The sequence below is a fragment of the Haliotis cracherodii genome, unplaced genomic scaffold (genome assembly GCF_022045235.1).
Source record: "Haliotis cracherodii isolate W230 unplaced genomic scaffold, xgHalCrac1.p SCAF_1, whole genome shotgun sequence".
NCBI lineage: Eukaryota > Metazoa > Mollusca > Gastropoda > Lepetellida > Haliotidae > Haliotis > Haliotis cracherodii.
In genome coordinates this window covers 13,128,819-13,141,993 of record NW_027266264.1, presented here as the reverse complement: position 1 = coordinate 13,141,993, position 13,175 = coordinate 13,128,819, and the positions used below count along the sequence as shown (strand labels likewise).

The window sequence follows — 13,175 nt, the reverse complement described above, 5'->3', positions numbered from 1 at the left end:
CTTCGGTATTAGTGAAGACGACCCTCTGCCAGTCACGTCATGCAAAGTACGCTAGTACCGGTTTTCAGTGAGCGTAGTTACCCTGGGTCTTCCTGTTCTTGGCCTGTCTGATGTAACTCCATTTGCTACTTCTGTAGTAGTCACCAATCAACCCATTTATACTTCAAAAAATAGCTTTAACCCTTTTGAAGCTTTTGAGAAATTCAAAAGTATGGGTATGGTCTGACAAAGCAAGAATCACAAATGCGGCATGTTTCGGCCAATGATTAGAGTATTCTTGCAAGTCTAAGGGTCCAACAGGAGTTATTTCCGCGACATGCTATTTCAAAACCCAACATTCAGAGTGATATTTATGAAAAGAAAAATTGAAATAATACAAATTATATAAATTCCTTCCAGGTGAAGGTTATCACTTGAAATCAAAATAACAAAGCAGATTTTAGTCAAAGACACATCTCTTGGGGTAGATGTCCATCTCTGTCACCATTCTATGGTAGTTCTGGAAAGGAAAGTTAACTTACAAAGTTGTAATATACGTGAGAGGCTTAATGTTGCTGATTAAGCGCAAAGATATAAACTCTCACTGACTGCTCAGTAACATTCATGTAATATTAGTAATATTCAAATAAGTGTACTTGTTCTTGGTGTGTTTGACGTGGATACATATATATAAGCAGCCAACGGATTATGATCAGGGTCCATTGGTATCCCTTCAGCAAGTGCGAATCAGGTCCTAACACATCTGTTTTGTCATGTATCACGCGCTATGCAGTCGAACCTCGCTTATCCGGAAAATTGCTTTTTCTAAAATGTTGTCCGAATAAACGAGTTTCTAGATACCTGAATACCTCGTTAACTGACCCCTACCTCAATTCTACCGAGGCATATGTGAAATGAATGGCAAAACATATGATTTATGAAGGATCGACCAATTACTAATAAAATACATTGTGCTGTACAGACCTACACAGCATGATGTGACAACGCACTGCATTATTGAAACGGTTGAAGAAATGCATATATAGCCTAGTTTAGACAATGCACTTGTTTTGTGTATAGTTGTGTCGGCGAGGTTAGGTCAACCTGACACACATGAGCATTTATAGCCATGTTTACCTGTAGTGGTTGACTGCCAAGGTTGAACTCATTCATGTGTGAAAAATGTTGTCAAGTCATCTGTACATCTTCTTTGTCGAATTGCATTATTAAAGTACATCAAGATGAGACATCATATACATTCATATATATTTGTTGAGCACGAAACAATGAAGTGCAGCCCGTACATTTCCTCGAAACTATGGGCGGCCATGAAGCTTCAATATCTTATATCACTGAACTTTGGTCAAGGTGTATTCAGTAAACAAAGACCTGAGGGGCTGTATTTCCTTCATCGAACACACGCTGCGTTCACCACAGTTTGTGACTTTCTGATCTAATTGGGAATCATGCAGTTGTTAGGCTTACGGATACTAACGAACTAGCACTTGTTTGGCAGGTAGGTTTTGATAAGATTTGTTATCGTGTTCTCTCTCTACCCTCTACTTCCTTAATCACAATTTAAATCCTAAATAGACTTTCGGCCTTACCACTGTGCCAATTTTAGACCCACTGTTTCTGTATGTACTTGAGCTCATTTCCCTTGATGTTTACATCATCTCATAAGACTAAGTCATCAATGATGTCAAAGCTGTCTGACATGTTTCTTATGAACAGTTTATGAAGCTAAACAATGTCCAAGTGACTTAAGCACAAAAATACGCGCTATCCATTTGATCGACGTTTATATGTGATTTTGGGGGAAAGGAGGTGCTAACTACTACTTAAAAACAGAGATCATATTAGATTACTAATGAGATGGTGGTAAGGCTCGGGTTATGAATCAATCTGAACTCACAGTCTTGAATTACTACACAATACACTGCCTGGGACCAAAGCTTCATTCGCTACAGTGTGCAAAGATTGTTTGTGAATGAGATAAGTTATATTGTTAGATTTAGTTCTCAGGATATTAGTTTTTGAAATGCATGAGGTAGCAGTCCCCTCATGTACTCAATATATGCTATTTCAGTATCCAAGTATCTTCAGGCGACATTTCCCAGACAGTGGAAAATATTTATCCTTATTCCAACACAATATTTACACGCAAATGAGGAAAAGAGACAAACGATTTCTGTGATGAGTGAAGCACTGTATGTGTGTGTGTGCGCGCACGTGCGTGCGTGCGTGCGTGTCTATGTGTGTGTATGTGTGTGTGCTTATTATATATCGCGCCAAATGCACACTTTACTGTAGAGGCATACAAGGAAATCACTTATTTTTGAGTTTTGCATGAAAGTATGATTAATGCTAGCGAACCTTTTAAAACATTTTAACCGCGTGTGGATAAACGCCCATTTGAAGGAACATAACAATTTTTGTAGGTTTGTAAATGGATAACGTATATTTTTAAGGAGCAGCGACATTTCGTTGATGACGTCATGTAGTATGCCGCCTCAATGACGTCATAGTTAAAGAAGATTGCGGCGCTACACCAAGTCATTGTTGCTGCAAGCAATACACGACCTCTCAGGAAGATGTGGTTGCTGTCGAACACGACGATCCATGAAAGGGGTGTTCTGTGGTGGACATGTCTGGGAAGCGTGCAAGTCACGGCAATACGTTGACGTTGTCGACTGTGAGGATGTTCTGTACGATTCGGGCTGTGGTGGGTCTGGCGTTGTCATGCTGATAAAGGACATCACGTGGCACCTTTTGTAGACATGGTAGGACACTCAGACGAAGAATGTCTTCCATGTAACGCTGAGCTGTCAAATGTCTGTTAACGATGACCAGTTGTGTTCTCTTCGACCCACAAATTCCTCCCCACACCATAACACCCCTTCCACCATAAGGCATGACCTTATGAACTCAACATGCCGCCGTTCGTTCTCCAATTGGGTATTAGTGAAGACGACCCTCTGCCAGTCACGTCGCTGCCAACGACGTACAGTCCGGGCCCATCTGAAACTCCGACGACGATGTTGCGCCGTCAACAACTGTTCTCTGCAAAGCCTGTAAGCCCTAATACCTTGAGCACTCAGTCGCACGGCTACTGTCTGTCGACTACTCATATGCCCTAATGCCTTGAGCCGATGACGCCACTGTCAGGAATCGATCCCGGAAATGCAAAGTACGCAAGTACCGGTCTTCAGTGGGCGTAGTGACCCTGGGTCTTCCTGTTCTTGGCCTGTCTGATGTCTGTAACGTTGCATCAACAAGGGGGTAACCAAACGTTCTAGCAATGTAGGAACTGGTGACTCCCTTCTGTTTCATACCTTGGGCCTGCTTGCTTTGTTCGGACGTCAGTCGTAGCATTTCTGTGGTCATTTTTTATTAGTGTCAGTGTCTGACATGCCGTGCGTATAATTTATATACCCTAATTGCACGGGTAGCTTCGGCTGGTGCTGTTAACGTTTTCGCATTTACTACCAAAAAACGTGCCGTGGACGTATATCACTTTCTGCATACCATTTTTTGTGTTTGGACGATGTGTTTTGCATTGAATTAGTTTTAAATTTTGAAATTTAATTTTGAAAGTATTTCAAATATGTGTCTAATAACAATTCCAATACACTAACATTAGGTCTTCCCTTTGAGAACATTTTTTTCGGTCAGCAAATGGACGGTCAAATGACCATTAGTCGTTCAGGCGCAATCTTGTTACCGACACATGATTTCGAGCCCCTCAATTACAGCCACGTTAAAAATAGATGCACAAGACGATGACTCACGTGACCTTACACCCAGGAAGTGTACTGACATCACCCGATACATTATAAGTGCATACGATTGTTCTGAAGCAAGATTATCATCAAATCAAGTTTCATTAAAATGTGCATTAGTGAAAAAGTATTTTTTTTAGATATGTTTTCATTACTTATTGAATATATTACCTGGTGTAGCTTAACTCGTAACATAACATAACGGCAAGCGGTGAACATGTCGACGTGTTCAGTGGGCTTTGAATCATCTACCTTGATTACTTCATTAAGTGCGTGGTTACGTGTTGTTTTGGTGCTTTTTTTTCGTATTAGGTCATCCGTGATATAATGACGTCAATGACGTCAAAGCAACCCGGCGTCATATATCTCTCACGACCGTGAGAGTTCACGAGAAGAGTTAGTGCTACGGACCATACTGATAACTTTTAGAGTTTACAATGTTGATGAATATAAAGTGTTTACAGATTGGGGGGTGAGGGGGTGGTGGCCAAGTCGTCTAAGGCGCCGCGATTCGCTGTGCAGAGTTGCGTCCCTTGGGCACGCTAGAAACCTATGATTGTGGGTTCGAAACCCGGTTCGCCCCGATTATGTTTCTAGGTTTGTCAGCACCATACCCGTGCTCGTGGGTTTCACCGAGGTGGTAAACGTCTGAGACCTGCATCACTTCGAGCTTTCCTCCCACATTAAGCTGACACGCCGCGATATAACTGGAATACTGTTAAAAGCGGCGTTAAACCTAACTCACTCACTCACTCAGATTTATGGTTGTTCTTGAGTATTTCACATGGAAGGCGTTAGCCATAGGTTTCAATGTTAAAATTCCCGGGTATCTAATATCTATGCCCTACATGAACCCGTCTCACATCAGTAGTAATTGTTAATAAATAAGAAACATTTGAGGAAGGTCATGATAACCTGTAAAAACTGATGACATGTTTCTTAGAATTCGAAATAGACATTCAAATATGTTTAGTTTTATTGCAGCACATACATGTACATTGCTTCGCTGCACATCTGGTATTTCTTTGGTTAAACCTGTTACGTTTTGATGTGAAGTAATTTGACAAACACATTTAAATTACATGTAGCTATAAACTTTGCAAAACGGTGATAAAGCACATTTGTACAGATCGGGTTTCCGTGAGATTCTGATTAATCACACACTAATCTGTAATAGAGATACCATGTTTTTTTACACACCAAAAATTGTAATTCTGTACCACTGTCTGAATCTGTCGCTGCTTGCCGTTCGAATATAGCATGCAAATATTTTACAGGACATTAAAGCTCGTTTAAATATCCGTCTTAAGCTATATTTTTTTAGTTTATTTCAAATGTATTCCGGTAATGGATGTGGATTTTAAAAAGGAAACCGTCAATAATACTGAAAACCAAATCGATCCTGCTCCCAGTAAATCAGAAATGCTGTTGAAAACTCTTCAACGAATGTCTTTCGACAGTCAATTATCGCTTTGTAGCTGTAGACAGATTTACAGAACGATAAGCAACCTGTCACCATCCAATTAAGCATGTGCCTCAGTTAGCGCTCGAAGAGAACCTTTGAGATTGCCATCAACAGCTCCACATCACAAGACGTCGCTGCAGGGAGTAGCATCACGGCATTTTTTAACGAGGTCACTTTTTGATAAGAGCGGGACCTTTCGTTCAGTCTACACAGCTAATACACACAGGATGATAAGAAATAAAACGACAGTCACATCATTGTGATTTACATGTGTCTGGATGCCATCGCGCAGCCATGGAAGGTCACTGCTACCAAATTTCAAATTGGTTTAGTCGTTCAAAGGGCTAAAGCGCACATACACTATCCCGCTTGACATATGTGTCTAAGTAAATGTGTATGTATGGCATGTATACATGAATCATAATTGATGTACTGTCGACACGAAGTGCTTTTTGTATATGTTAATTGATATGGTTATTGATTTATGTAGCATTTGAAAAAGGTGAAAAAGAAAAGCATTTGCATCATAAAACAAATGTTTGTGAAAATATTATGGATAATGAGTGATGGTGTGATACTCCTTTTGTGATGTATTCCGGCTGATATTACGTGTGTTACATTGATATTGGACTTATCGACATCAGAATGTTAATGTATAATATATTTCATATACAGTGTATGTAATGTAAAATTAATGAATAAAACACGTCAACGCCACAAGGCTATATAAAGTTATACCACTGTCGGGGCGGTCGGGTAGCCTTGTGGTTAAATCGTTTGCTCGTCACGCCGAATACCCGGGTTCGATTCCCGACATGGGTACAATGCGTGAAGCCCATTTCTGGTGTCCCCCGCCGTGATATTGCTGGAATATTGCTAAAAGCGGCGTTTAACCATACTTGCTCACTCACTCACTATACCACTGTCACGTGAAGAAGCCCATCTCAAAATGATCACCACCGGAATGTGCATCTTCTTTCCTGAAATATGAAACCATTTGTAAGGTCTTGTTGTGTTTTGTAATGAATAAAAATTACTTAACTATAGAAATTATAATGCATGACGCAATGTTTCGCGGCTTTCCTTTCCTAACTCAGGGCTCTGATCAGTAAAGAATTGTTTGTGTATACAGAACCAGACGTCTGGAAGCAAGGGTTTGATGGTCAGGTTCAGTGGATGAGTTTCATAGTAACTTGATAGCGTAAATAATTAGTGAATGATTAGTAATTACACCAATAACTGGATTGTCTGGTCCAGATTCGACTACTTACAGACTGACGTCATACAGATCAAATAGTGGTGAATCAGCGCCAACAAAGTAATTTTCCTTTGATTTTGGTACATGTTGGACAATGGTGCCCCTTTTTATTAATGCCTCTTTCATATGCTTTCCATTAAGTATGACTTTGCTATATTTACTATTAAGAAAACTTTGAAAATGTTAAAAGTAAACATGATTGTGGCGTTTTGCAATCAGTTCTTTTCATCTGTTTCATGGTTAGAGTAGCACGCGAAGAACAGAATTGAATGTCATTGAAGCATGCTAGAAACACGTGTGTCTTATCAAGTGTTGGCTACAAGAAGTAGTAAACACCGTGTTTGTGCAGTTAATCACATCCTCACAGAAACCTTTGTTAATGGCAGATGTTGATACAGCAGTTGCTAGATCGATACAACAGCTCAGATCTTGTATCTAGTTCACCACTTTGCTTAACGCGTTTCGCTTGTGAAAAGATAAATGTTAACACAAAACAACCAAGTGAAAATAAGTCGGGGAAACCGAGGCGATAAGCCTGCCTCCCTAACACACACGGCACAAACGGATTCAGCCAATCGCTAACACTAGAGCATCGTGAGAACCGTGAGTGACAGCCCGGATATGACGTCATCGTCACCGTGATCCGCAACATGTGGTTGACAATGGGCACTGATTGGTCGAGGCGACAGCCACGAACGTGTTCCGCATGGAGTTCTTATGCATAAACACAATTCACGTGTGGCGCTGCAGCCTAACGACGCACTACTTTCCCCGGCGGAAGATGATCACCGTAGCAGCTGAATTACTTCCCTGATGAGAGATTTGTGCATATAACATTCATTCGTGGAGTTAGCTCTTCTTAACTCACAAGTACAAGGATAACCCGCGCTTTAACTGGTGAGTACGTTATTGTAAGCATATTCTATGTTGCCAACACCTCAATAGGATCAAGGACCATAAAATAGAAGGTAGAACATCGACTCTTTCCAATGTTATGTACTTTTTTTAAAATGAAAAAATGAATTACTGTTAACGGTGTAAGAATTATTGTAATCGATAAGGCAAAAGTGATTCAAGTGAAAACTTATTAAATGAATTATTTATTTTCATATGCATATCTTAATATCAAAGGCACCAAGAATGGTTAAAGGTTGGTGAATGTGGACTTGTACACTATTCCATTTCCAATTCCCAGTGAAGGGAGAATATTTAATTAGTATCAAATATAGAAGTAAAATAGGAAAACAAGACAAATTAATGTTCCAGTTAGGGTAAATGGCTTCAGATATCAATTCTTATTCATAGAATATTGACTCCCAGTGTGTTGGCACCAGGTGACGCACGTCTACATTGCCCGGTCGTGGCGAGTCTTCATTGATTAATTAGGCATCCTAGCCTTCTAACACCCCACACAAACATCGACATTAGCGTCATTGCCGTTAATACTTAATATCTAGATCTCTTTCAGATGATTTCCCTCCTCATATAGCTATCGTTAGTGCTATAATGCAAATACAGGAGTCCTATACATCAATACTTAAGTATTGTTGTGATGAGATCATTATGATTATAAATTCAGCTTATCAGTTTCGTGGGTATATTTTTGTTTTGTTTATGTTTGATTTGTTTGTTTGGGGTTTTTTGGGGGGTTGCCTTACCCTCAGTCATATGGACTATTTTGAAACGTAAATGCATGGAGTAATTTCTTTTGCCTTATCGATTATGAACATTAAAACAATATTTATGTCGAAGGTCATAATCAGGACCTTTATCAGTCGTACCAGTTCATGTTATTAAATTAGTATGTACTCGTATTACTGTTACATCACGTGCCTATTGATCACTACAGTACATCAATAGTAGGATAACATCCATAAAAGTATGTTTCGATACATGCTCGATCATTTGTGACTTCAACAAACCACTGACGTAGGGGAAGTAGCAAGTCTGTACAAAACCAAGAACATTTTTAAAAAATAAGCCAAACAGCGTTCATTTAAAGGTTGGTTTCTGCTCTGACAGATTATCTCCTACTTCCCTGTACTCCCTTCAGCTATGGGATGTATACTGATCAGGGTTAGTCATCTTTAGTGTAACAAATTCCCTACCAACAACACTGAAAGGAAAGACGCGAAATGTGGTTTCGAACATTATAATCTCGTCAGAAATGACACTGTTTTCATTTTCTTTCTAAAATGACAAGATTTATATTTGTATGTTGATATTGTGTGGAATTTCAAAACACAAGTCTCGTGTGACGTGTGCACGTGTTCACTTCATTTATTTTTGAGAAGAAACACTCTTTTTAACTGAGGTCCCCACATATAATCTGATCTGGTATCTCAAGAGTAGTAAGAAGAGTGCTGAGGCTTAACCAGCCTTCCACAGTACGTGAAGGCGCACTCGTGGCCCTGTCTCATAAGAAGCCGGTATTCGTTGCACAGGGTTGCGTTCCTAAGCTGGGCAGGATACTATGATTGTTGTTCGAATCCAATATTCGCCCTCCCATATTATGAGTCATGGGTTTTCGACACCAAAGTACTAAGCGTCTGATACTTGCATCACTATGGGTGTCCATCCCACATTAACTTGTTGCGGTTTGTATTTATTCGAAACCCACGAGCTGGGATATGATGCTGATAAACCATCCGAACCCGGGTCTTCGGAGTGACGAGCCACTAGGCTACCCCACTGCCAAGTGTCGACGTATAACTGAGTGTCGTAAAAGTCCACTGAAATGGATCGGCTGTCAGGCTCGGTGACTGACTGGCTGACTGCACTTCGACGAACCTCCACAGCGTGGGACGTTGATCATTCTTTCAAACACTGGTTTGCCTTATTCAGACTTGATTGTTATAATCTGACGTGGTGTGTCTAGAATATTGCTGATAGTAACATTCACTCTGATTTCATCAACTCGTTACAGGCAGCTTAACGTCATTGCAAAGCACAGCCAACAGTGGAAACGATCGCGTTTAAGTAATTGTAGCGAGTGGTTGTCTTCCCTGTTTGATTTGATAAGACAGTTTTGGGCACACGAAAACGAAACATTCACCTGATAACCTATTTTATTTGTTTCAGATTATCAACAAATTCAAGATGGCTTCCAGTTCGTCCATGATCTTCTCGGATACGACATCTTTCGGTGTCGACAACACGACAGCGGAAGTGACGTCATCATTAAACATCAGCGATGAGGAGAAGAACCGTTATCTATCCCACCTTGACGACACGACGTTTCCTTTGATGATACCAGCCGTGGTATATCTGTCCATCCTGATGCTTCTGGGTATTTTCGGAAATATTCTTGTGCTGATCGTGTACCTTAAGAAATTCAAACCAAGCCCGACCCGTGTGTTTGTGGTGTGTCTGGCTGTGTTTGACCTCATGACTTGCATCATTTCACTCCCAGGGGAGATCCTGGACATGAGGTTTACCCATACGTTCGACTACCCAAACCTGTGTAGAATTCTACGTTTCAACAACACATTCTCCGTGGTGTCCTCAGGATTCACGCTCATAGCTGTTGCTATCGACAGATACAGGAAGATATGTCGGCCTTTGAACAAGCAGATCACCATCAGAGTCGCGCGCATCATGGTAGGGATCGCTGTGTCCGTATCACTAGTCCTCACCATCCCGACAGTGATAGTCAACGGCAAAATCACTGTCATAACGGACAGAGAGGGAATAACTGGTTTCGACTGTTCCTTTGACGACAGGTGGCGCGATACTCTGTTCCCCTTGGTCTATACTGGAGTCTTGTTCCTTACCTTCTTCGGCTCTCTGTGTGTCTTGGTGATTATGTACATCCTCATTGGTAGGACTGTGTTTATTCATCGGAAGTTCAAATTCCGCCCCGCAACGGACAACAAAAACCAGTCTCCTCAGAATTCGACGTCCGAAACTGAGCTGTCGTCTGGAGATGGTAAGGAGCGGAATGGGAAGCGGTACCTCCTCGGCAATGGGAAGAGCTCAGATCAGGGTAAAGGGACCAGGATTGCTTGGATCTCGCCCCGAAAAACAACGCCACCTACCGTCAACGTCAAGGTGAAGGTCGGCGTTGACGGGTCGTCTGAGACAAGTCATACCAATGTGAATGACACCCCCGGGAAACCTAAGACAGTTATTTTCACCCGCAGAGCTGAGCAACCATCCAATGGTGTGAAACTGACCAATTTTGTTAAATTCGACGGGAAAAGAAAAAACAGTGCCGCAAAACCCGAAGTAAAGTCAGGGCCGAAAGCGTCAAAGACAACGCTTATGTTGTTCATCATCACAGCTGTGTTCATCATCAGCTTCTTACCTCATCTGATCCTGATGATAACTCGTGGCTTCAAATCCGACTTTCTGGAGTCTTTACATGGCGCAGGGGTCATGGTGTATAATGTATTCCTACGCTCATACTTCATGAACAGTGCAGCAAACTGCATAGTATACAGTTTTTGCAACGTCAAATTCAGAAATGAGTGCAAGAAACTACTCGTCCCTTGTTTGTCGTTCAGGAACAAATGACTAAGAAACAATTCATCCGACTTTAAATGAAATTCCCTTTTTTTGGAAAGGGGATCTGGACATTACAAACATGTAAGACATGTGATGAAACAAATGAACATGGACAGAACAGTCTTTATACGTAATGGCTGCACAAAATAATTGGTCAATCATCGATTGTCAGATTGTGATATTTATGTATCTATATAATGAAACTGTGAAACTGAAATTTATAATATGCTCTATGTTGTCTACATGAACCAACCACCGTGAAAGCTTCGCGCCAGTTTGTAAATAATCACCACTTGGCAATTTGTTGATGGATGACGTCACAACGATCAACAAGGAGGCATGACTAATGAGAACGTCGGCCATTAATGACAAATTATGTGTACAATAAATTGTTTACACTGACTTGATAAAACTCCACATCACTTGTGACCCACGTGGTGTTCGCGTGCTGCTGTAAACACCTGTCGCAGTGTGACGGGCATGTTGACAGCCTTTCTCAGACGCGTGATTGATATATAGAGCAGTGGGTTAATACGGACCATGCGAATGTGACATTGATTTGTGTTTTATTTACGTGGCCGAATATAAGTTTGTATTGATGAACATTGGACACAACCGATGACACAGAGGGTCGACAGCAAGAACGACGCATCGGTTATCTGTTGTAATTATACAAGAGTTATATATCGTGACGCATGCATGTGTCACAGTGACATGAGTGTGTCTTTCAGTGACAGTTTGTTGTTTTTAAGTTTCATATTTTCAAGTTTTATATTTTTCACAGTATAGGAATTCGATTGGACAGTGTTACCATGATGACATATATTCACATTTGAGAAAGCTGTGCCCTATCGCGTTCAGTACCACTGATGGGACATGGTAGAATGGGTTTTTTTAATTATGGTCTGTTTTCGCCTTGTCAATTTATCTCAATTATCCTCACAAGAATCTAATGTCAATATTAACTTAGGGTTTACCATACCGTCGACAAATGTGTGTTCACATGCAACTTTGAAACATAGACGTTGGGGTGGGAAATAAGCCTTGATGTAATTATCTGGTCATGGCGGTCTGGTAATCGAACGTGATTGGGGTAGAACGATGTGGTTTGGGGGAGGGAGGAGATGGAGCGGAGAGGGGGTGTTTACTGGATATTACTTACATGGGAGTCCTGTTATGAAGGTAAAATACTTAATGAATTGATTTAGCGTGGGGTCTTAATCATATATTTTACTAAATGTGAAAATATATGTTAGTCCATTGTTGCGATTTATGGAGTCCATCGTGTGTGTCACGTGTGTGAAAATTGATATATTTTGTGAATAAACATGTCATCGTAAATGTCAATTTTGTTTTCCTCACATGTTTCTATGAGCGTTTCTACAGGCTGTGTACGTGCATTCTATTTATATCAAATCCATAGTATTACACAATTCAGACCTAACAAGTGCACCATGTAAACAAATAAATATTAGGGACAAAATCAACGTGGCCTGTACATGGAATTGACACACGAAAGTTATGTCTGGTCTGAATATTACATGATCACATATCAAAAACCCTTGTGTTCTGTACTTTTATAAAATGAATGTTATATTCATTTTTAAAACATATGTAATGTTTGAATGTCCATGGGCACGGGTGGTTCAATTATCTAACTTTTCGAAAGTTCCATAGTTGCGCCCCTTAACCGTGACACGATCCGCTAATCATGGGTTAAAATCTTAGATTCGTCTTAATGATGATGCTTGGTCAGTCGTTGGTTTCACCAAACCATCTTGAACCTGCATCACTTCACATCCGTCTGGCAAACTATGACATAACTGACATACTCTTCAAAGTTCTACTTATTCATTCACTCGATGGTCCAGTGCCTAAAACCAAAAGACGTTAAAAGGTGGTACTTGTTGTTACCCTGTCTGGCGCTCGGCATTAAGGGGCTAAAATAAAGACTGGTCGGCTCGGAGTCAGTATACTGTGTCTGAGTGGGATATTCATGTTAAACTGCGGCATGGTATCTCAGTGAGCTAGCACTATAAATCGGCGTCAGTCCGGACTAGTACAAGCAGCCACACAGCCACACACACACACACACACACACACTCACGTGCATGCACGTCGCTATATAAGTGCAATAATCTTGGACGTGACGTTAAACCCCATTTCACCTCACCAGTGCCTAAAT

The 13,175-nt window shown here is 40.8% G+C and overlaps 1 protein-coding gene across 2 annotated transcripts; it reads left to right on the top strand.

Annotated features, from left to right (window-relative positions):
- Window positions 1–1,399: 1,399 nt before the first annotated feature.
- LOC139473009 (orexin receptor type 2-like) lies at window positions 1,400–12,483 on the top strand. 2 transcript variants are annotated; one of them, XM_071255522.1, is made up of 2 exons: window positions 1,400–1,495; window positions 9,566–12,483. In XM_071255522.1, the coding sequence occupies exon 2, from the start codon at window positions 9,584–9,586 to the stop codon at window positions 10,997–10,999; it is 1,416 nt and encodes a 471-aa protein (XP_071111623.1). In that variant the 5' UTR covers window positions 1,400–1,495; window positions 9,566–9,583; the 3' UTR covers window positions 11,000–12,483. The 2 variants fall into 2 exon arrangements, with proteins under 2 accessions (XP_071111623.1, XP_071111615.1); XM_071255514.1 differs by lacking the exon at window positions 1,400–1,495 and adding an exon at window positions 7,237–7,381.
- The last annotated feature ends 692 nt before the right edge of the window (window positions 12,484–13,175 follow it).

Bases quoted from the DNA above. Each gene is read 5' to 3' on its own strand.
- LOC139473009 (XM_071255522.1), top strand. From the start codon at position 9,584: ATGGCTTCCAGTTCGTCCATGATCTTCTCGGATACGACATCTTTCGGT.